Source organism: Falco punctatus (genome assembly GCF_963210335.1).
Source record: "Falco punctatus genome assembly, chromosome: 9".
Lineage (NCBI taxonomy): Eukaryota > Metazoa > Chordata > Aves > Falconiformes > Falconidae > Falco > Falco punctatus.
The window spans coordinates 20,097,073-20,120,933 of record NC_137589.1 but is presented as its reverse complement, the minus strand read 5'-3'; the positions used below and the strand labels follow the sequence as shown (position 1 = coordinate 20,120,933).

The 23,861-nt window shown below is 40.8% G+C and overlaps 1 protein-coding gene across 7 annotated transcripts in view; it reads left to right on the top strand.

Annotated features, from left to right (window-relative positions):
* MICU1 (mitochondrial calcium uptake 1) overlaps positions 1-23,861 on the top strand; it is a 105,798-nt gene that overhangs the window by 50,545 nt on the left and 31,392 nt on the right. For 6 of the 7 annotated variants that reach the window (XM_080401659.1, XM_080401662.1, XM_080401660.1 and 3 more), the window contains 4 exons: positions 3,799-3,864; positions 5,201-5,315; positions 13,590-13,672; positions 18,744-18,941. In XM_080401659.1, coding sequence (XP_080257785.1) covers positions 3,799-3,864; positions 5,201-5,315; positions 13,590-13,672; positions 18,744-18,941 — 462 coding nt within the window. The remainder of the gene's footprint in view (positions 1-3,798; positions 3,865-5,200; positions 5,316-13,589; positions 13,673-18,743; positions 18,942-23,861) is intronic. The other variant, XM_080401665.1, reaches the window with a different exon arrangement.

Genomic DNA, 23,861 nt, shown 5'->3' with positions numbered 1-23,861 from the left:
TTTTAAGGGGTTTTTTTTTCCCTTATCTGTCTTGTGTGATAGACTAACACAGAGCATCTGCTGCAAACACATAGACGTAGTCGTGAGAGTCTCTTAAGTATTTCCCCAGATTTTAAACAGTTCTGCTTGGGAAGGAGCTGTAGTAGTCCATGCCAGCATGATGATGTCCTGCAGGCTTTGGTGGACCAGGCAAATAGGAGCCACGTCAATGCTTATTTAAATGTTGCGTAGCACTAATAAGATGGCAGATGCTAGCTAATTTTTTTAAAGATGTTGAACAATACGCACAGTAGGTGCTAAAGAGTGTTTAAAATGCATTAATTAAATGGATTGTCCAATAAATTTTAAGAAAAAAATAGTTTTTTCATCCTTAGAGGGATTCCCAGTAGTTTTTTATTTATAGGAATGCTGTCTACTGATTTAAGCCCAAGGTATCAAGCCATGTACAAGCAGGGCTAATAGCACATCATGTCTAGGCATGCTGCTTAATGTTACATGCACAAGTACTAATGTGAGGTTCCTTTCCTCTTCTTAGAGAGAATTCCTTTATAAAGAGGCACATATCCCAAAATTGTAATAATAGGGAAAGTCATCTTTACATTATGAAGCCAGAAAACACAGAAATAAGGAAAGAAATTGTCCATGAGGCCAACTTGTAACAGATTTTTTTGGAAACTCCTAATGTGGAAAAGAGAGTGTTTCTTTTTAACAATGAACTTACAGCATTTTAACTTCTCCTGTATGCCTGCAGCTAACCACGTAATAAATACATTAATAGGTGTCTTTTCAATGTTTTGCATAACTGAAGGTGGTCAGTTGGGACTGAAAGAGAATTGCTTTGCAGCAAGGTGACTTCACTGAAATGTTCATGGGTTTGTATTTACTTACACAATATTAGTAACCTTAACGCATTTCTTTTTAAGTGGAACAAACTGAGTAACTGCGTATGATGACATTTGTCAGTAAAAGATGGTTATGCTTCACCTAAAATTCTGTACTAATTTACAAAATTACTTTCTGGTTCTGGAGAAATACTCATTATATTGCATGCACTTCGATATTTATTTTATTGTCATTTTGGCAGGCATAAGTCACTGTTGAGTGGTCACATAACGCTGATAAATTCCTGAAGCCTTGGTTCATTTAAGTACAAAGGTGATACTGAATCATAAACAAGTTACGTGAATAAATGTGCCGAAAGTGTGTTTTCTCCTTCAGATTGAAACGCAAACTTGTCAGCTCTTAAGTGACTTACCAAGAATGTGTTCTTCCTGAAGTGGCAAACTAAATGCTACTTATTAAGCAGTTTCTGAAATGCAAAAGGAAGTGGAGCTGCAAGGATTTAGCTGATAAAGCTTTTCTAAATCTGCATTAGGAATGCAGAGCAGACCCCAGCACTGCACCTTGCACCTGTCTCTGTACAGAAGACATCCCTTAATTTGCAAAAATACATCTTTTTTCAGATTTGCATAATTAAATATTAACACGTTTCACTCTTCATTCAGCCCTGGGAAAACATTTTTAAAATCCAAAATAAAAGTATTATTTGGCAAGGAATGGAAGGGATCAGTGGCAGTTTTTCCCAAAAAAATGTGTTAGCTGGGAGCTGTACAGTGTACTTGGCACAAGGGAGGCTCCAGCAGTAGATCAGTTTGGGGGTAGAATATGTGACGTTTGTGATATATCTTTGGGTGCTTTGCTTGCTTGCAGTCAGCCCGTAACACGAGTCTGTGGAGTTGCCTGCATATGGCATGCAACTGGGTTTGCTGCAGCACGTGGGTCTGGGGGAGGTTGGTCACTGTTACTGATATGTTCAGCCCCTGTTCTGGTCCTGTTTGTTGGGCTTGAAGCCTGAGTTGGAAAGGGCAAACCAAGCTTGTATTTTGAAATGCAATTACGTTATTTTTTTTTACCTGTTGTTGATGTCTGGTATTGTAAGATAATCTGCCTGAATGCCTGTAAAAAGTTTTTATTCCACTGGGACTGGACTGGTGGCTTTTCACAGAACTTACACAGCCATGCTTGTGCTGAAATGGTATACTTGAAATTTTTTTTCTTTTTACATATTAATTTGGATGTTTGCTTGTTTGTCTGCTTGTTTAATATGAATCTACTGCTTGATTTAAAAATACATGATAATTGGTAACTGTTTACCATGGCTTGCTCACTTGTGAATGCTCAGTTTTTAATGTTTTTTTGGGTGTGCTGAATGATCTTAACAAATTATCTGGTTTTGGGAATGGATTTAACATAGAAAAAAGTCTTCAATGAAAGAAAATAGTCTGTTTTAACTGAGCACTTTGAGAATTAAGTTGTGTTCAGATACAAAAGGGTGTGAAATGTGAAAGTTGTATGAAATTGTGGGAATAACTGATTTGTCAAGATGACATGTCTCTAAAAGAGGATGAAGGCTTGGAAAGGGATCTTTCCCTACATTTTCTGATCCTATGCATTACCCTTCTGGCTAGAAGGGATGATAGAGTATGGTAGAGAAGAGATGATAGACAGTAGGATGTGGAAAAGAAGCTTGAGGACTATGGACGGTGGTTTTAGATGTTAGTGAGGACCGACCTTGGATTTCTCCACCTTGAACTTGGAGGATCACAGCAGTCCATGTTGTGCTTTGTAAAGTAGGTAGATTGGTTTGGGGTTGCTTCTTTCTCCGCCCCCTGGGGATTAATTCTGTAAATACAATGTTTAATGATGGGAAACAACCCCTGATGAGGGTGCTTTCAGCCTTTCCTATAGTAGGGTGAGCTTCTCACGTACTTTGTGGAAAGCAATCAAACATGCAGCTTCTCAGTGAGCCAGAAGAAAATAAATGGGAGGATAATTAATTTTTCTAAAGGATTGTCCTAGCACTGGGAGCCTGGAAATCTTATCAGTCAGGTCAGTTGTTTCTCCTATTATAAGATCAGTGGGAGAAATTCCCTTTCCCAGTAGCTGCAGGCAGCCTGAACACCATAGTTACAGTGTATGTTCCCCTTCCCCAGGTTTCTGACAAGTATATGCTTGTTTAAAATAAATACATTTTTTTACTTTGTTTGCTCCAAGTAAGGTGCAAATGAGTAAATGCTTCTCCCTCCCATCTGTCTACACCTTTGTGTTTCAGAGAGCAACTAACTTAATACCTCTTTTTATTGTTACTCTATGGATGTGGTTTTCAGCTTATGAGGAATATTTTTAGCTGTTTTGATGCTGACTATGAATTTTAAGTGCAGAAGAGAAATGCAGAAAAACTAATAAACCAACCTCTGGAACTTTTTCATGGGATCCTTTGAGCGAGTGAAGTAGGATGCTAATAGCTAGTTTATGATAAAAGCCACTGAAGACAGGCAATGGGAGTGATAGCAGTGATAAATCACATGAGCAGGTGAGATGCTGGCAACACCACCAGCATCAATCGCAGAAAACTGTCTCCGTAAATCCTCCCTTCATTTTAAAGGAAAATGAGACATTGTTTATTTGTCCTTAATGTAAGCATCAGTGTAATTTTGCTTTGGATCTACCTCAATGGGAAGGGAAGCAAAAACATTTTTTTCAGTAAATGATCCTTCAACCTGGTATCCTGTAAGCATAAACAGCAATTATCTTGCATGAAATGAATGCCATTAGCATGTTGTCTGCTGTTAGTGATTTGCCTTTTATTAAATTCTTGATACTCTCCAGATGGAAAAGGTAGAGCTACTGGGAAGGGGGTTATTTGATCAATAGAGCTGAACTTTTTTCCCCTGGAAACTGTATTTTTGGTGATCTATATGATTATTTTTGTCTCTTTTCTTGTGGTTTCTGAGCCAGATACGGGTTAAATTTTCATCTAAATTATTAGCTGAGCTCATCCCCACTCTGCAGTCACATACAATGGTGAGTTCTCTCAAAAAAAACCCCAAAAAACCAAAAAAACCCAAAACAAAAAACCTGAGGTGGATGAGAGACATCAGCTGCAGACAGTGGGTCTGACCTGGAAAGGCTACATGCTAACTCTTGCTGGGATGTCTACTTAGGCTTCTTAGCGGTGCCCAATCAAAGCAACGACCTGGTTGCTCCAAAACTTTCTTGCTCTTTGCCAGTCTAACCAATCAACTTGATGTTATGTTTTGCCTGCTTATTTTATTGTTGGTTAACCAGTTTTCTTTCCTTTATCTTGTATATGATGGGATCTCCGCTAGACAGAGGTAACAGTGGGGGACAGTTGTGTAGCTGGACCCTGGTGTGGTGGTGTTTGTTGGTGTTTTTTCCTAAAACCGTTCCTAAATTCAGCCTTGCTTTTCACCATGCTTCTGTGCTTGCATGATATGGTTTCTGTGAAATAACCTCATCCACACCTACTCTCCTATATATTAATTTCATTTTTCTTTTGTGTGTGTGTGTGCGCCGCCTCCTGCCGTGTTCTTAAAATGGGTCACTGGTGTGGATTTCCTAACAGTTCTATGGATCCTTTCCAGTCTTTGAAGGTTCTGCGGATCAAAGGGATTTGGATTTTTAGATTAGTAAAAGATAGGAGCTGATAAAACACATGTAGTATTTTCTATTAAAACAAGATGTTGAAAAAGAACTGGAGCAAGAGAGAGATGGACTGAGATTGGTATTGGTCCCAGTCCTCCTAGTGAGCTTACTAAACACACTCCTGAATTGTGTTCTTTTTTTAGCTACCTGTTTTTAATAACTTTGATCGTACTTTATATTAATGTGAAATACCAATAGCCAAGAAAACTACAGCAAAGTATAACTAAAATAATATATATTACAATAACTGTAGGTATTAGTGAAATATAATAACTTCTTTTTGAATCCTGTATTAAAAGATCTGATTCATAACACTGTCTCTCAAAGATTCAGACTATTAACACTGTCTCTCAAAGATTCAGACTATTAACACTGTCTCTCAAAGATTCAGACTATTTTAAGCATAAGGGACACAGTTTTATTTACCTGTATTTCAGCTAGGCTAAACCAACTAATTAATACTGCGCAATTCCCTATCTCTCATTTGAGATGGGGAAGCACCGATCTTTGCAGAGAATTTCTGGCAGATTTGAAGGCTGGAAAAGGTCTACTGAATATGAATGGAGATAGTAGGGGTGTGTGTGTATGTGGAATGGCTTGTTGGTGATAAGGATGCAAAGAAAGCCTTCCATTTCTCTATTTAATTGATTGCTTTGTTTTCTCTTTCTGGGGTGTGCATCGGATGAATAAATAGAAATTATCCCAGGAGCGAGAGAAGTTTGCTGATGAGGACAGCATATTTTATGCACTTGGAGAATGTGGACTCATTTCTTTTTCTGACTACATCTTCCTCACAACGGTCCTTTCCAGTAAGTACAGTGGGGTTTTTTTCTCTGCAGTTACTGCTTTTTTTAAGTTTTGAAGGTTTACAAGCAATGAGGTTGCTATTGTTGTCTACATACATTTCCCTAAAAGGAATTCTTGATTGCTTGAAATTGGAGCTGAATGACTAATTGCTATTGCTTCAGCTGGTTTAGACTTAGCTTTGAGTGGTTCAGAAAGATAAGCAGATCGATGACTTCTGAAGATTTGTTTGTCATTTTAGAATGTTGCACATTTTTTTTAAATGAGTCATTTGACCTGCTGTTCAAAACTGTAAATGGAGATGTGTTCTTGATTTGTGTGTATAAGATATTCTTGTGTTTGGAGGAATATTGCTTTCCAGCTCTTCACTGGTTACAAGACTATGCAAACTCTCTTTTCCCGCTGTATTTTCACTTGGGTATATTCAGGCTTGTGCCTGATGTAATCCAATAAAGACAGAAGTTAAGCTGTAACGTTTCAACAAATATCATGAGATACTTTCTGTCTTTTCACGCTGCTGCACTTGACTTGCATTTTTGGTATTTCTGTGTTTTGCAAATCTGTTCCAGCAAAGTCTTCTGCACTTGAAGTGCTGGCACATCAAAGTTTCCTTTGTTGGCAAGAAACAGTGAAACTGAAGCCTTTGGTAAAGTCAAATGGCATTTCTAGACTTTCTTAATGGGGAAAGCAAGTTCAAAACCTCGTTTGCAGAGCTTCTGTAGCCACTTGGAAGGTGCTGCGTCACCAACAGGAAAGTCAATGGACATTCCAGTTATTTTTCAGCCCCATTAGAAAATATTGGTTAGTGGGGAATATGCCATTGTCCAAATGAAGTTGAGGTATTTTCTTTTCAGGCTTCTCCCTCCACCCCAAGGGGAAAAAAAAAGAGCAAGAGAGAATCTGGCCATTTAATCTTGCAAGTATCCATTTCACAATGACCTGATTACAGGAATTAAAAAGCTGGATGCTTCCCAGTTTACTACAGATTGCCGTTGTTGCCTGCCCTGTGCTGTCTGGGGAGTCAGCTGGGTAATTCACTGATGTTTTATAAAAGCAATGGGCACTTCATTTTCCCCTGTGTTCTTGCATGCTGTAACATAGACAAATGAAAGAGGCAGCTCTTCATTTACTGAGGATACATTACTGGGGAGAAGCAACATTCAAGGTCTTGTTTGTTGTTAAATGGGCATGGACTGGGGGAAACCATGTTAAGTGACCTTCATGTCGCAAAAAGAAATACTGGGAGGTAAAGCTTGAGAGTTCAAGCCAGGGAATTTGTTTTATGATTTTAATCTGCTTTTTTTGTTTGAATGAGTCTCAGAACTGACTCTTAAGACTTTAATTATGCTGAAATTACCTAAGGTATTTTCACTTGTGTGATGAGGGCTTTTCATCTGAGTCTCCACAGATGACAATGAACTCTCAAACCTGTTGTATCACATTACTGAATGTGGCTTAGAAAACACTCATGACCTTGGTTTCATGGCTGTGCTGGTGGTGAACAACCTCCTAATCAAGTATGCAAGGTGCAAAATTAATATGCTTCCATAGGCAGCAGAAAGAGAAATTGTTTTTGCTTTGGTTTAATGTCTTTCTTGTGAGAATAAAAGGGACCACTTTGTGTTGGAGTAGCAGCCAGCCTTGTTTTTGAGGGCTGTGCGGAAGGGACAAGTTTTTAAACATGTTCACAATTACTGGGGAATCAGACTAACAAGAGGAGACAGAATTGGGTGGCGTGTGCTTTGAGGAACAATGTGAAAGGTGGGCAAGGCAGGAGCTTTCAAAAAGGAAAAAAAAAAATTAAAAAAAAAAAAAGACAAAAAAAGTGTTCCATGACTTTTAAGCTGAATTTTAGGTATTGGGGAGTTTGCAGAATGGTTACTGAAGATGGAGGAATGTCTCTGGAGCTACTGTCAAACGGTGATTCCCCAGAGGAAGAGTTTTGGTTTCATTTTTAAAGCATTTGCTTTTATGAAAATAAAACCTCCCAAACAAACCTTGTCCTGTGGCTAGATAGAAAATTCACTGTTTCGCCATGCTGGTTTACTTTCCTATTGGTAAGCATTACCTCGCAGGAATCCAGTAGTTCCTGATTGTATTTTTTTTTTCCCCTGGGAAATAAATAGAATGAGGAAACTACTTGTTAATTGTGACAGTTCAATATTGGTTTTCTCACTGTGTTGTTTTAATAACCCAAACATTAAGAAGGTATCTGGACAAGAGTGAGCTGTAGACTGCATCAGATAGCTCAGAGCCACTAAATACTGAGAAAAAAAGGTGGTGGTCTGTGCAGTAAAGCAGGGTAGTTGGAAGGTGGAGTGTGAGATCGGATCTGGGGGTGGGAGGCAGGAGGGAGAGATGATCCTCTGCTGTGCTCAGAAGTGATGGGGAGAGATCAATTGTGGTCTGGTCTGGCTTATTGAACTCAAAACTGATCAATGATAACCTCTGAAAGCAAGAAACCCAAAGGGGTTTGTGTTGTTATTGTGTTTTTTGGGAGGATCATGCTCAGCAAGTCTGCTGAGATGGTTCGTACCCATCTCCCTGGACCTACCAAAAGCACTGCTGGGCTTTGAGAGTGCTTCCCAAAGCTTTTCATTTAATTTGTCTGTGCAGCTTCAGCTGAGCTCACTTCAACTGTATTTTCTGAAATGTGAATCGTGTGGCAGCTGCAAGGGAGGGAGATGAGGAGAGAGGGCTGAAGGCTTCATCTGTGTGTTGCTTGCAGAGAGCTGTTTGCGTATTGCACAGAAAATGAAGTCTGTCACCATATTTTATTTACGAGTGATTTCTCGCTCTAGCACTGTCTGTTCTTATCGGTTGCTGTGTTTCTGTGAAAATATATTTTTAAAACTGCTAATAAAATAGCATTTAACTGCTTCAGGAAGTCAGTCTTCTATTAAAGGCAATGAGAGCTGAATGGCCTTGAGGATACCCCATGGCTTCTATTGCTCCAGCCACTCCTGTTTTGGGGCAGAGATGGAAAGATGAGCAAAATACAGGATAAGCAAACCACTGATGTGATTTCCCCTGGGTCTTTCAAATGTCACAGGAAAGCAAAGACATTGCTTCCCTGACCAAAGAGGTTTTTGCTTTTCAACTTGCAGAACAGGTGGAGGAAGTAAAGAAAGAGCTTTTCCATCATCAGTGACTGCAATTTCAGAGCAAACGTGGTCTGTTGTCCAGGCGCACTAATGCCTGCTTGATTAACAGGTACTGAAGGGAGCTGGGCATTAAAAGAATAAGTTGGTGTTGTTCCTGTAATTGGACTGTCACTGTGTCTTGATGTGCCCTCCTGGAACGGAGTTAAATAGCATTGGCTCAAGCCAAAGTAATTACTCTCTTCCCAGGGCTCTCGTAGCAAACCAGCAGCTCCTTCTCCCTCTCCTGTGGGTTCGTTCTAGAGCACAGCATGCTGCTGTCCCTTAGGGTACTGGCCTGCAAGAGGCCTCTTGCCTAGGATAGATTCACGGGGTTTTTTTCCTTTCCTCTGTGTAGGAAGTAAATCCCAAGCCATCTAGGTCTGGCAGTTGTTTACTGGCCAGATATTGAGTGGTGTGTGGGTCATGCAGTAGAGGCAGTATGGCATGCTCTCCTGCACTGGTGGCACGATCTCCAGGGTGTGTTTGCGCTGTGGCTGTTTTGAGTATGTATTGCTGGCTGACATGAGTGTCTTCAGCCTCCTTCAACCGGAGCTTGACCTCTCCAGTTCAAAAACCAACATTAGGGAATGGGGTGCTCTACCAGCCTCTCCGCCTGCAGTCTTCCCTTGGTCTTTCTGTGTTCATCTCTTCATCCCTTGTATTTGCATGGTGGGATGGGCTGATGGATCTCCACCAGTCTCCTCTATCAGACGACAGTAAATTTGCAGTGGGGAAGGACTAGTCTGTGTGCAGCACTTGTTAGCCTGATTGACAAATTCCAGAAACTTACTTGCCATTCTATAGAATTAGGAAATAGAGTAATTTTGTGTGGCTGATAGCAGTATCCCAGAACCTGTAGGTGTTTGGGGTGTCCTCTTTCTCCAGGGGTTCCCTGGAGAGCACAGATTCTAATGGCCTTCATCTGGAGCTGGCACTTCCACAGCTTGTTTCAGAGTCCTTATTTCAGGGAAGCATTTTTTCAAATGAGTAGCCAGAAGTTTCACTTCCTCTAAGTAACATCACCAAAAAATCACTCTACTTCGTCAAAGAAATTCTCAACTGCATCTGAAGGGAGGAATCTTTATTCTCCAGAAGTGTCTTAAAACCAGTTTTCCTAAAATGCAATATCTCTGCTTGAGGTGGATGCTCTACAGACACTTAATTTTTGTGTGCAACCACGTACTGAATGAGTTGCAATAGGAGTCAGAGGGAAAGACGAGTTGGGAGGTGTCTCTTCAAGTGTGGAATATTGTGTTTGGGGGAAATAGAAGATCAAATGAGCGCAAAAATAGCAAAATTGGCATTTGTCATCAGCGAGCATTTATTGCCTTTCAGAATGCATTGCTTCTGGTGACAATAAATGGCAATAAAGAGCAGTTGAGTGCTGCAAATTGGTCCATTGGATAATTGAAAATAGTTTAAAAATACATAATTGGCTTAAAGATGGCCTAATCAATCCATCTAATCTCTCAGAGGTTCCCTGGGGCTTTATACTGATGGATTGAGTGGGTTTTTTCAGTGGTCAGTGCTGCTGCTTATCATCTGTTTGTCTGGTGGAGGTTGGTCATCTTCATAACGCTACTGTGTGTGGCTTTTGCTTTTTTTATTGCCTTTCTGTTCCCGAATACTTGATTTGAACAAATGAGTTGAGAAAAATGTTAATTGCCCTTTGCACCAACTCCCAGATTACTTGAAAAAGGAACTTGGTGTGTAAAGCTGGTGGGGAACCATGGATCTACAGAATGATTTCAACATGATCTAGATTTCAAGGTATAGTTACATATATCTCAAAGCTAGGAATAGGTAACTGATGAATTGGTATCCGGTAGCATGTTTTCATTTATATTAATGATTTTGAGGAATCATTAGGAAGTCATTGTATTCTCTTGAACATCTAAAGACTAGAAATAAAGCTAGAAAAGAAACTGCAGTTGCCCTGACCAGTTCCTTATTCATTGTCCAAGGGCAATTAGTAGTATTATAAACTCTTGATTCTTGATAATGTTAAAAAGGATGGCGAGGAGATAGGTCACAAAACCAAAGAAGCTGGAAATGCAGCAGAGCACTTGGGGAAATTACAGAAATGAGTTTCCCTTGTGAAGACAGGCATTGCGCTGTATTAAAAGCAAACAGTCATTTAAATGGTTTTGATAATCATTGCAGGAGGAATATTGCATTCATTTTGAGGCATCTTAATTAAGCAGACAATGGAGAAGTTTAGAAAAGCTGCAGTGGAGAATGGTAAAACTGGAGAGCAGAATAAAAGAGAGAGGACAAAAAGGCTAAGCTTAGCTAGGCAAACTGGTGTCTGTGGTTTTTATGATCTGCAAGTTTCTGTAAGGTGTATGTACAAGAGGAGGAAGAGAAATGGAGGTTGTACAGGCTGATGTAACCACAAGTAATGGGGCAGGGTGGGCAAGGGGGGGTTAGCTGCCGTCGGGATGACTCTTCCCCAGTAAATCCTGGTCAGAAACATCACACCCAAGAGGAGAGGCAGAAATCATCTCACTTGAGACTAGTAAATTCAGACTGCCCAGATATCAGGGACATAAATCTTAATGAACATTTCTTCCTGAGCAGGAGCGGGATGAGCTAATTGTCTTCAGTGCCCTCTGGTTTCCCTGGCTCAGGTTCATGTTTGGATTTAAGTGTTGTTACAAGTATGTGGAATTAGATATGCAGATCACAGGAAGAAACAGCCTATGTTGCTCATTGGGAAACTGAATTACTTCATTTCTTTAGCTAATTAAAAGCTACTTTCCTTCCCTGTCCTTAGAAAATACTGACCCTGCAAATTTTTGATGCTGAACTGTTAATTTTAATTTTGCAAGTGATGTTCTCCTCTGAGGCTTTGATAAATTGCTCTTGAAAATGTGTATTTAGAGAAGGAAAAGGAAGGAAATGGCCTTTATGAGGGGTAAGCTGAGTATCTTGCTTTCTCTGTTCACCCTGTGTCTGTGTGAATGCGACATGGTATTACCTGTTTTCTTAAAAGGAAAAAACCCAACCCAAACACCATTTTTTAACAAGGAGTAACAAATTTTCAAATCTCAGCATATACATCATTATACCCTGGCAGAGAAAACGGGTGAGGAAAGATGTGTAAATTGTTCTTTTTCTAGCATCTTGTAACTAGATTAGAGTTTTGTATAGTCCTCCTTTTCCTCCTAGAGGAAGGGACTCTTTCCATGCCGTGCTAGATTTGGGGACTAATAAGAAATTGTGTCCAGGCTTTCAATTCATGTCCAGCCTATACTCGCAATTAAAGCGAATGAAGTTGGATGTGTTATTTAAACATTAAGAGGGTAGTTGGAAGATACTTAATATTGTTGCTCTTCAAGGAAATGGGGAGTTAATCACTGGAAATGATGGATGGATAACAGAGGAGGTTTTTGGTATAAATCCCTTTAATTAGATTGCATCCTTGGAGAGCTTATGGAGTCGATGTTGGGGACAGCCAGTCCCCCCGATGACAGCTCAGCTAATGCTGAATTAATGAGAGATGGCAGGCAAAGGTCTCCTCATCCCAGCAGCCAGGACAGCAGAGCTGGGTAGAGGCATGGCTTCTGCTGCAGGGCTGTGTATGGAAGAGAAGATAACCCACCGCGTGCTGCTGGCGATTGCCATGGCTCTGTAGGAGGCATCACTTAGGCACGAGGTGTTTGGAACTTAAAGCCCAAATAATTGGCACAAGGAAATTGGAAATCCAGGGATGATAACGGCAGGACTCTATGTGCTGTATATATCAAGTGGCTAGCGACAGGCCATTCCTGCCGTTGAGCTTAATGTTAAACATCTGTTTAAGGCACGAAGTGATTGGAAAAAGTGATCTCATTAATGTTTGCTGAATCTTTTAGTGATAAAGTGCTACAGTTTATTACAGCGAAGGGAAAACATGATGTAAAAGTCTGCTAGTCTTAAATTGAAGCTGTAACTAATGTACAAAATCCAGTTCAGTTAATTTCATATTAATTTCTTTTTGTCTGAGTGATTCCTCTGTCTCCCCACTCCTGTCTGGGAGGTGTCTTAACACAGGAGGGTGGTTGCAGAAACTCATTACTTTTTGAGCATCCGCAAGAAATATTGATAGTTGATTGCAACAGGTGAAGTTGAAGGGGGATGAGCCTTGCCAGTGATCTACATCCTGCTGCCAGATTTTTTTTTGGGGGGAGCCATCTCCAGAACAAAAAAAGGGGCTAAGTTTTAACTGATCATTTAAAATTACAACCTAAGCACTTGTCGTAGTCTAGAGCACTCCCTAGAAACCCCAGCAAACACCAAAATTCCTGTAGGTGGTATGTATTTGAAAGTAGCAGAGCAAGATAAATTCTCATATATTAACTTAATTTGGAAAAATACTGTGGTACTATGTTGTAACTTTAAATGGTGATGGGTTACAGAGTCCAAAATGAAAACGTACCGAAATTCCTTGGTGGGATGCAGGGGAAAGAGCGTGGTTGGGCTGTGATGGGTGGCTGTGAAGTGATGCTTTTGCAGAGTTCTAAATAAACCATGACAACATAGACTAAATGCAATGAAAAATAAGGTACCATGTTGTCTCAAGTGCATCTCAGCCTGGTGAGTTTCAGCTTGTGTATTATCTCAATGTCATAACTGGACTGAGAGAGAGTTGGTAATGATTTGTTTAAATTTGTGCAGTGAGACAAGAGTTGAGTGTGGAATAGAATTACCCAAAGTTCAGGTCTGCTCCTCACCCACCAACCGCTTCACAAAGCGTGGAGAATGCTCTGCAGCGCCGGAGGAACGTCCTCTGGCCAAATTGGTATCATACTATATGGAGCAGGCTTGAGCTCTTGCTGCAACATAATTTTCTGTTGATTGTCATTAGAAATATCAGATGGTGTCTTTCTTTCATGTTTTTTCCACCTGTAAATGGAATAAATTTTGTTCAAGGAACAGCTTTTCCTTCCAACCTCCTTGTCAAGACCTTTGGTAAAAGGATCACTATGGAGCTTGTAACTAGGGGTTCCCAAGAGCTGCATTTTCTTAGTAAAATGGCAAGATTTATGGAAAATTGCTTTTGATTAAAGTAACTTTGAACTTGTGCCTTTTTAATTGAGCTTTTGTGTCTTCGTTAACTGGTCTTTGTTTCTTATTGTGGTTTTTCTCCTGCAGCTCCCCAGAGGAATTTCGAAATTGCCTTTAAGATGTTTGATCTGAATGGTGACGGTGAGGTGGACATGGAAGAGTTTGAGCAGGCAAGTTGAATGACCGGTTGACTTCTTGATGCTATAGCATCTTAGCCAGAAGTGCAGCACTCCTCTCTGATGTTACTGTGTGATTTATATTTGTGGTTAGTGCTGGTTTACATCTGAAAAGTAAACCGGCTCTGTGCTCTTCTGTGCTCTGCTGTGTTGCTTCAGTGCCTGCTTTTTTTTTTTTTTTTTTTTTTTTTTAAACTGGATGTTTAAGACATAATTTTTCATTTAGCCAGGACAATTTTAAGTATAAACTCTTGATTTCCTGTTACTTTGCCACCAAGGTATCTTTACAATATGTCATCTCCAAGGTAAAGAATTTTTTTCATTCTACTGATGCTGTAGGATTTTCATCCTACTTTCTTTCACAGCTTTTACTGCATTCCTTAATTTTGTTTGTCTTCAGAGAATAACAAGAGTGAGTCCATTTCAAAGAAGAATTTAGCCACTTACTTCAGTGTAGTGTAAAAACATGTTTATTGAGAATATATTTTCATCAGTTTATTTCCCCTAGTTCTTACAAAGTTTCATCAACAGGGAGTTTGATGCAGGCTTTTTAATGAGCTTAGTTTGCATTATCTGATACCGGTGAGGTCCTTCTGTAAGCTATGGTTTGTGATTGTGTTAGAGTGAGAATAGATTGAAGACTCAAGCTGTCAATGGGAAAGAGATCTGACCTCCCCAGGCATAAGTGTATGGTTTTCTATGGTTTTCTTGCATATATAGAAGCAGCCTTAAGGCTATGGAAACTTACAAACATTCTGAAATTGCTGTATATTAGGAAATCTCCATGCATGCCCTACTCATGAAAGGAAAATTAAATGCGGGAACAGGCCAGTTCGTTCAGGAGTCACCATCTCTGTTGTCAAAGAACAAGGTAGGGGAGATACACCACTGACCTAGCTAATATTCATGTGGCACTTCTGAAACCCCATATCCCTCAAAGCTGTGTGTTTAGTGGGCAAGTGGAAGCTGCTGCTTCTGGGCAAAGGAAACAAGACTCTGGTTTAAGAAATAACCTGCCCTTGTGGTTTTTTTTTTATGCTGGAGGACATCTGTATTTGTAGAAAGTGAAAAGCTGTGTACTCATGTCCGAGAACAAAGCAGACCTCAATAATCTAGTTACAAATTCTTACTCATCAGCTGATTGAATGACTAGTTAACTTCAGAAGAGTCTCTGAGAGGTCGTGCTTGGGGCACTTGCTATAAATGGGAAGAACTAGTGGCAAAGCAGGTCTGATAAATTAATTTCCCCCTTCTAATCTTTTGCTGTCATCCTCCTTAAATTATTACCTGTGGGTATGATGTCATTATTTTGAGTTTGCTCCAGAGCTGTGTAATATATCTGGTTAACTGCACATTTTTAAGATGCAAACTTTGGACTCCGTAAGGAGAATGGAGTATGTTTATCTCCAATGTGATAGCCCTTCATGTGACAGCTTGTAATGTAAATCCAGGAGTTTGTTCATTTTCCTTTGAGTACACATTTGAATACACAGCTATGTCCAAGTTATTGTGCTGTTCAGCACTGCCTTCGGAGAAAATACTGATTTAGCTATGAAAAATTCTGAGTTTCCTATTTTCCCCCTAAAAAAATACTGTTCTTCCTTCTGTTTGCATAGTGCATGAATATAGCACTCCACTGCAGCAATCTGATAATATTTAACAATTCAAAAGGTATTTTATAGTAGTTACTGATGTTCTAAAGTGAAATCATTTAGGAGATAAATGAATTTAAGAAAAGTGGAGAACAGTTAACTGCCCACTGAAAATGCAGTGACACCAAGGTATTAACACAGGTGTCATGTTTGGCTTTTTTATTAGCCATGTAAAGTAAGAATGAATGTTTATTGAGGCTGAATGTTTCAGAAGCACTATGAAGGTGAAAGTACAAAGTGGAAATAGATGTTCTTAAATCATCCAGAAGGAAACGCAAGTTATGTGCATTAAGTCATATAAAAATTCTTAGGAAGGGGAATGTATTTTTGTTAAGTTTGTTACATGTGTCACTACCTCTATATAAAGGAATAAAATTTCTGGTTAGCATCTGAATATTTTGATGAGGACTGATCTTCCAGAGCTTTCAAGTCAGAGGATGAAGGAGCTGTTTTGGAAAGTGAGAAGCAGCTGACAATATTTTTGCAGATATCGCTGTAACGGATTTGCTGCAGTTCCCAAACGGGATTAAAGCAAACACATAGCTTCAGCAAGAAGCACATATATAACATTATACATGTATATAACACACACAGTAATTCGTATGATACATACTTTTCTTCACTCTTTATGGAAATGCCTCAATAAGAGCATGAAGGATGACAGAGTTTGCAGATCTGTCCCATAAACATCTTACCTGGCAGGAGCAGCTGGAACTGGCTCCTCCAGGGAAATATGCTGCTAGAAGTGGCATCAGTTTAAAAGAGCGGCGTTGTTTTGGTGAGAATGTGTAGAAAAAGAAGGAGAAGGGTCATCTCAAAAGCATCGTATTGTCCCTACTGGCTGTGAGCATGTGGAAATTAATTTTGTACTTTTTTCTGTTTGTTTGTTTGTTTTTCCCACACACACACACATTGTCTTTGGAAACAGCAGGTCCCTCTTCTCATTAATGTCTGAAAAACCCAATGAGTATTGAATAAGAAAGAAAATTACTTGCAGTAATTTAGCTAATATGCAAGTTGGAGGCTTTAACTACCTAATAAGAAAATACTGAATTTCTTTAGGCCTCACTGAAGAGCCTCAGATATTTTTTTTCCAGTTGATGCATATGGTTAGCGAATAGCACTGAGTAGTTTGGTGCCAGCATCAGTATCATCTTCAACTTTTCATCCTTCAGTATCTAAATTGTTAGTTTTCTCTTCTATTTTTAATTAAAAAGTTGGATGAGAGGTGGTAAACTTGCAGGCAGTTACTCATGATTTTTCTTCAAACCATTAAGTATTTTAATTTATTTTTTTGCTTGTCTAGCACAAAAGATGGAACATCACAAACACGCTGAAATAAGTATAAAAGACAGTGAAGCATCTCTGTGCTTCACAGCCTTGTACGATTGATGAGCTATGAGGGAGGACAGCACCGGCTGGGCTGGAGGACAACTTCTTGCAGTGGTTGCCTGCCTTTCTGGGTATTAGAAGGATTACCCAAAATAGGAACCAGCCAAATAATTTTGGCCCCAGTGCCCACAGATGGATTTTCAAACTGCCCGATGCTTGTTATAGATGGAAAAGAAAAAGAGGGGCGTAGGATGCTGTGTAAATAACACCCAGGAAAAGATGCTCTATCGAACAGTCTGCAGTGTGGTAAACACTTGCTTCTGCAGAAACAGGGGCAATTTTCCAAGCTGGCCATAAACTGCATTGCTTCAGAAAGTTTATAAATAATTGTCTCCAAAATGTGCATGCAGAGCTCGCAGTTAAAGTAGAGCACAAAGTAAAATAAGAAGTTGCTATTTACAGTGTAAAAATCCTTCCTCACATCACAGTGCATATTAAAAAAAAAAAGCCCCCAAACCTTTTTTCTGTTGGGTTTTTGGTTTTGGGTTTTTTTTTCCCTCTGGCTCAACTTGGTTTTCCTTGTAGTGGAAGAATAGTAGTCTGTGGTTTGGAGGCAGCGTTTCAAGCAAGGTGAGCTCGGCAGTGATACACGGCATGCTCCTCTAGAGCATCCCCTTTGGGGTTGTTTCAGCGCTCACTTTCTTGTTAAGAAAAAATTGAACACGCCATATACCATGATAACGAGGTTCTGGCATCCTTTTGACAGTTGGAGCTCTTGGCAGCTGTTTTTCTTCTTCCCAACTTCTGACGGCAGGAGGAAGAGCCTGAAGACAAAGCAGTGGTCTTTGCTGGAGCTTCGGGAAGCCTGTGCTGTCAAGGCTACGCTGAGTGCAGGGCAGCATATTGGGTGGCTTTTGTTCCCTTCCTTTCTCACACTGGTCGTACTTAATATGAGTCCTGCTGCCTTGTTGGAAGAGATCCGTTGTTATACAGAGAATAAGCCAGGCTTCTCATATCGCAGCAATAATCATTCAGATGGGAAGGGCTAATGGGGTGCCTGGGGATGGAGAGACTAGGCAAGTGTGCATTTGGCTTGGCTGCCCCTTTAAATTAGCATAGGACCCTTAAAAATAACAAACTTTTGGATTTTTCAGGCTGTTGCATCCTGCAAGTTCAACCTTTTGTCACATCAGAGTAGACAGGGGAGTTGTCTGTGTCTCCTTGCACTGTGCTGGAGCATCCGCTCGAGTTGAGCGGTGCCTTTGCGAAGGTACAGGGCACTGCTGCAAGCTCAGGGGAGGAGGAGGAGGCTGGTTGCCTGCCTGGTTTGTTAAAAACATTGAGAGACTGCTGTTAGGTGTGCTTTCATACTTGGCTGTCTTCATGCGAATATCCCAGTCTGCTGGTAACTCTGATAATTCTGCATTACTTGTTATTCTGCCACTGGAGTTGTATTTCGGCTGATGCAACCCGCAGGGCTTCTGGAGAGCCCTTTGCTCTGGGTGGGTCAGCCCCCACCTGCAGCTCAGCTTGCTGCACAGTCCCAGGGATATGGAGGAGCTGCTAGCCATGAGAGTGGCAGCAGCAAGAAGGGGCTGTCCTTGGGTAGAAAACCCCTGGGTTTGTGCAGAAGGGAAAAGGAAATGCAGTGTGAGCTGACTGGGGTTGGTGTGAGCTAACAAGGATGTGCTGTAAAGTAGGAGTGGAAGCTCAAAAACGTGTGCAGGCTTCCCCCACCCCCCCCATGATTGCCTCTGCATTCTTTCCTCCTGTGACTTTGCTGGGAACAAGCTGCTCTCTGCTGACCAGGCGTAGAATCAGCTCTAGAATGCAAATCTGCACACGGGATGAATTGTTTCTTAAAACTCATTTTAAGCATTTCATGCTCTTCTTTCTTTAGAGAGGACTGAAAAATGACTAAGTTCAGCCAAAGTTTTGAATTGCCTTGTCTTTTAAGAATTATTTCAGGAAAAAAAAAAAAGAGGATAACACAGCTGAGCTTGGAGTACTTTGTATCAATACTTGACTAGTATAAGTCCCAGTGTTGGTTTTGATCCTAACATCTTCCCTCTTATTTTTAGGTCCAGAGCATCATTCGTTCCCAAACCAGCATGGGCATGCGCCACAGAGACCGCTCTACAACAGGGAACACGCTGAAAACTGGCTTCAACTCTGCGCTGACAACATACTTCTTTGGGGCGGATCTGAAGGGGAAGCTGACAATCTCCCACTTCCTTGACTTCCAGCGCAAACTACAGCATGACATCTTGAAGCTTGAGGTTTGGGATATTTTTACGTATGGGGGAGGGCAGTGCAGCATGGACTGTGCTGCAAGAGCAAGAGTATGGGAAGGGTTCAAAGGGAATTACTACAGCTGCTGCTCATAGCTCGCATATCAAACCTGTTGTTAAATTTCTGATGAGCATTTTGGTGCCTATGGCACCCCCAGGAACATGCTGAGGTACTTAGGGACATTGTTTAGTGGTGGACTTGGCAGTGCTAGGTTAACAGTTGGACTGGATGATCTTAAAGGTCTTTTCCAACCTAAATGATTCTATGATTCTGTCTCCAGCTGTTGTCAGTAGCCACTCTTGCAGAGTTGCAGCAGCAGCCAACTCATCCTGGGTGCATGTCCCTCCACATGGTGCTTGCCTTGCTGTTGCCTTGGCACTGCTGATGGAGATGATTGAGATGATTTAGGAAAAAAACAATAGAGGCTGTGAATATTTTGTTGCTACATTACTGAGAAAGGTTTATCTTGGCCCTAATGAGCAAGCTGTGCCCTGAAGGACCAGGGTTTATAACATTCCTAAAACTCTTCATTGCTGCTTTTGTCCCTGTCTTCTTGTTTGATTCACTAATCTGAATATTTCTGCTATGTAAGTGTTCAAGCTGTGTTTGAATCCTGCTAAACAGGTGTTCTCTTATGTGACCTCCATTATTCACTCCTGGATTAATGTGCTTTATAAGAAATGTTGTCCATCTCTTCTGAGTTTTTTACTTTTCAGTTGAATTGAAGGTCTTTTTTCTTGGCATTACTATGAGTTAACAGCAGCTCCACATCTCCTGCTCCTAGTCACATAGCCTGAACTTAAGCATCAAGCTTCAAAATTTTGGTTCTTTTAATTAAAGTGAGTACAAAAACAGGAACTGGGAACTCCTTGGTCTGTGTCTCGGCTCGCAAGTGGAACTGACTCAGAAACAGTGCCCTTCTCTGTAGCAGGCTCAAAGGTTCAACCTGGCTTGAGAAAGCCAGGCTTCTGTTTGCATCAGAAATGAGGATTTGTGCACAAGATCTCTCCACAACCATAACCTGTTAAGACAACAGTATTTGGAGCTCAGTACTGCTTCAATCTGATGTATGAATGTCTGCATGCTCAGGTTGTGTGATCCAGCTAATGAAAGCATTTTATTAAGTTCCTACTAAGTAAGTCATTGCAAACTTAACCTGAATTTATTCCCTTTTTTATTTGGGGTTTTATGAATCTCAGTAAGAAACTAACCCAAGGACTATTTTTTTAATGCAGGGAATTGTCCAGTTCACTGACTTTATTTGACTAGTCATAAAAACAGGGGGTATGGCTTTGCATTTGCATGGGGAATACACAGGTTAAAGGCAGTGTTCTTTGTGAACTGGAAAATGTCAATTCCTCAGTGCCTTTGCAAATTGAAACATTAAATACTTTTTAAAGCTAAGAAACATAAGCTGAAACTCAAACACAAAGGGAAGGGAAATAGAAATTATTCTATCCTCATTTGCTGTCCTGCTCTGGTTTCGCTGCCATGTTCACTCCAGGTGTCGGCAATGGGGAGTCACTGAAGTATTTCTGACCCTGTGCTGGAGTCCTGTGCTCCTTCCACGGGTCCCCACTTACTGCATCAAGAAGCGATGGGGTGTTTTTCAGTTTCACGGTACTTGTTCTTTTCCTCCTGCAACAGTTTAGTATTAATTTAGGTTTTAGTGATTACAGTCAATTGTGTGTCTTGCTGGTGGATGTTAGTTGCCTTTCTAACAGGTTAGTTATTAGTTGGGGACAGTACACAGTATTTATGTCTTGGTAAGTTAATGAGTATAATAAATGCATTATTACTGAATTACAGCACCCTTGAGCACAGCACCATGCTGTGCTTAGCTTTTTTAATACCCATTTTAACTGAAAAATTGACATAGGCAAAGGTAACAGTTTTGTTCTGCCAAACAATTTTTTCCAGAGTTCATGATAAAGTAACTGACTTTTCTGTTTGTAGTTCTGATTTAGGCAACACAGGCCTATTGCTGTCCTCTGCATTATGCTACGTGCCCTCTCTCCTCTTCTGCGTTTATCTCTTTTGACATGATCTTCCACCTTCTTTCCTTGCTTCACATTTGCTGTGTCTGTTCACAGTTAAGTGGCTTTTCACACAAGTGTCTGGTGGGTTTGCATTGCTCCTTTTCCAGGGAGTGCTCTCATGAACTCAGCCACTTAAAAACGTGGTAATTCAGAGAAGAGACATCTCAAGTATTTACCTTGACCCATGCAAATGAGAAGAATGTGAAAAGTGGCACTACAAAATACCGTACTACAGAGCATCAGGTAACTCACATGGCTGATTTTTAATGGCTTCACTTGTTTTATGTGTCTCTTTGGCAATAAGCCTGTGAGCACAGTGGTCCTTTGTCAGCCTTGTGTTTGACTACCCATGCAGATCACCTCTGGATCCTTCTCTTGGCGTGGCTAGTGTTACCAGTGGACAAGAAGCAGCAGAAAGGAGCTGGTGGCAGATCTGCCAGCGGCTCAGCTGAACTCTTGTGCCCTTATCTACTCATCCTTTGCTGGATTAGCAAAATTATTAAATGGTCTGAAGCTAGGATGTTTATTTGAAAACAAGCTTTTGTTCATGTTTGATGTCTGAACTCCAGAAAAGGCTTTGGTAAAATGCACCATGAGCAGGTCTGAATAATATCTCATGGGGGTGGTGCAGCCCCCAAATGCCATGGTGCTTCTGTTCTCAAACTGGAATACTTGCTTTCTCTCTTCCAAAAGAAACCTACTTTAAGTAAGACCTTTCTTAAAGCGGTTTTCCTTTTGGCTCAGGATCCAGGCATATCTGCAGTTAATACACTTGAGAGCTGGTTTCTTCTGCAGACTGTGAAGGTGGAACGATAGCTTCTGAGTATCTGAACCCACTTGTCTCTTACTGATTTTGGTTCATTTTCTTACCAAAATATTCACACATATTTCTTGTTAAGATTGAACAGAAACTTTCTCAGAGGAATTAGATCAGACAAAGCCCTGAACATTTCAGTGTTCTTCGTGGCTGAAGTGCTGACAGTATGTTTAAGTAAACATGGCCTGATGTTTTCTTCTTCCCTTCTGCTTTTTTTTTTTTTTTTTTTTTATAAAAGTACATTTTCCATCATTTTGTGGAAACTCAGCAATCAGCTCAGTTGCAGAAAGGGAAGGATGAGAAGAGTAACCACAGCCAGAGGGAAAGGAGAAGCTTTGAATGTTTATTACAGCTTTTTGTGGTTCGGCTACTTGCGAAAGCTGTGGCCACCTTGTGTGGTGGGGTGGCCCAACTTAGCTTAGGCTGAGCCACTGGAGCCAACGCACCGAATGGGGCAGGCTCCCAGTAAAGTCCTTGCCTTTTTTCTTACTGTGTTCAAGCTGCCTTGCATTGGCACCTACAGAAAGATTTCCTTTCTTCCTGTCGCTTAGCATGATAAACAAGCTTGTCTGGACAGGCTCTGCAGCTATAATGTGTCCTGTCAGGACAGACGATATTGGGCTCGAATGGTGCCTTTTTTGAGTGAAAGTACTGTGTGTTAGGAAGATGAATAGGACTTGAAATCATTGTTTATGCTATTTCTGCTTGTTAGTGTCTGTCCTAGATATTCCTATGTCCTTGGTGGACCAAGAGGAGTCCCAGCCAGGCCATGGGTTTCTTCCAGCCTAAATTTTTCTATGATTCTGTACGTGCGTGTAGAAACGACGTGTTTGCCCTTTGTTCCCCACACCTGTGTCACCCTGAAAGGGAATGCAAAACTTGCTAATAGCAGTGATTTAATATCCATATTTAGTCACCTTTTATTTCTCCAGGTCTCTTTCTGCAAGTAGTGGGGTATGTGCCAATGGTGTAAGAGCTTGGTAAAGAAATTTTTTTTCCAAATTGCCTGCAGTGAGATTTCTATAGCACATTGTTTCCCTGACAGTTACTCACAGAAGGCATTTGTTCTCAACTGAATTGGTGAAGCAGATACTAATCCAGCCCTGCGCCTTGTAGGTGTGGGCCTGTCTTCCTGGTGGGAGACTCCGCAGCTGTAGAGGCAAGGTTACTGCACAGCTTTGAGCAACCCCACATCTCAGTCTGGTGTGATCTGGGGACTACACTTTGAGCTGGGGGGATGCAGCTTCCCATGGAGGAGCTTGCCAGATAGGTTGAAGAGTCAGATCCTCGTGCAGGTGTGTATCCTTATATTTAAACATAGGGACCTTTGCAGATTGTTTACTCAGGGATCAAAGATGCCCCAGTAGCGGTCCCTCCCAAGCAAAAGGTCTTCCAAGTACTGAGGCAAAGAGAAGTGAAATGGAATTCTATGAGAATATGGCAGAGGTACCACATTTCATTGCTGCCATCCAGATCCTTTATTTTATGTGTCTGTTCTGTGACAGGTGATGGGAGACTAACTTCTTCACCCTGGAAATTCCTGTGTTCATGACCAATGCCAATACAATTCCTGCTTGGCTTGTTTGGTTTTTAAGAAGAAGGGGTGACAGATGCCCTTCCATCTGCGTGTGTCTTTATAGGAAAGCCTAGATCTTTTTGGATCTCAACGCTGTCTTAATGAATATTGTGGTTTCAGAAGGCATTTCTAATGTTTTGCAGTCTGGTTTTAGGGTAATAAGTTGACTCCATAAATGTTCCGAGTCCCAGTGCTGGGGTAGTTGGTATCTGAGTAACCCTGTACCATGTATTAAAAAGTACTGTGGTGTTAGCAGCTTGCTCGAGATTTTCTGCTTTTTGCCTTGTTTCTATATGGGCTTGCAGGCTGATAACAGATTTCCAGTGATTTGTTAACATAGGCAACAAAGTTTGCAGTCATGAGTCGCATATCTTTGTATCTCCTGCAGAGATTTAAGTGAAAAAAAGAGTAGCTTCAGTAAATTGTTTTGACTGGCCTGAAAAATGAAGTCTGGCGGTGTCAGATTGGCTACGCT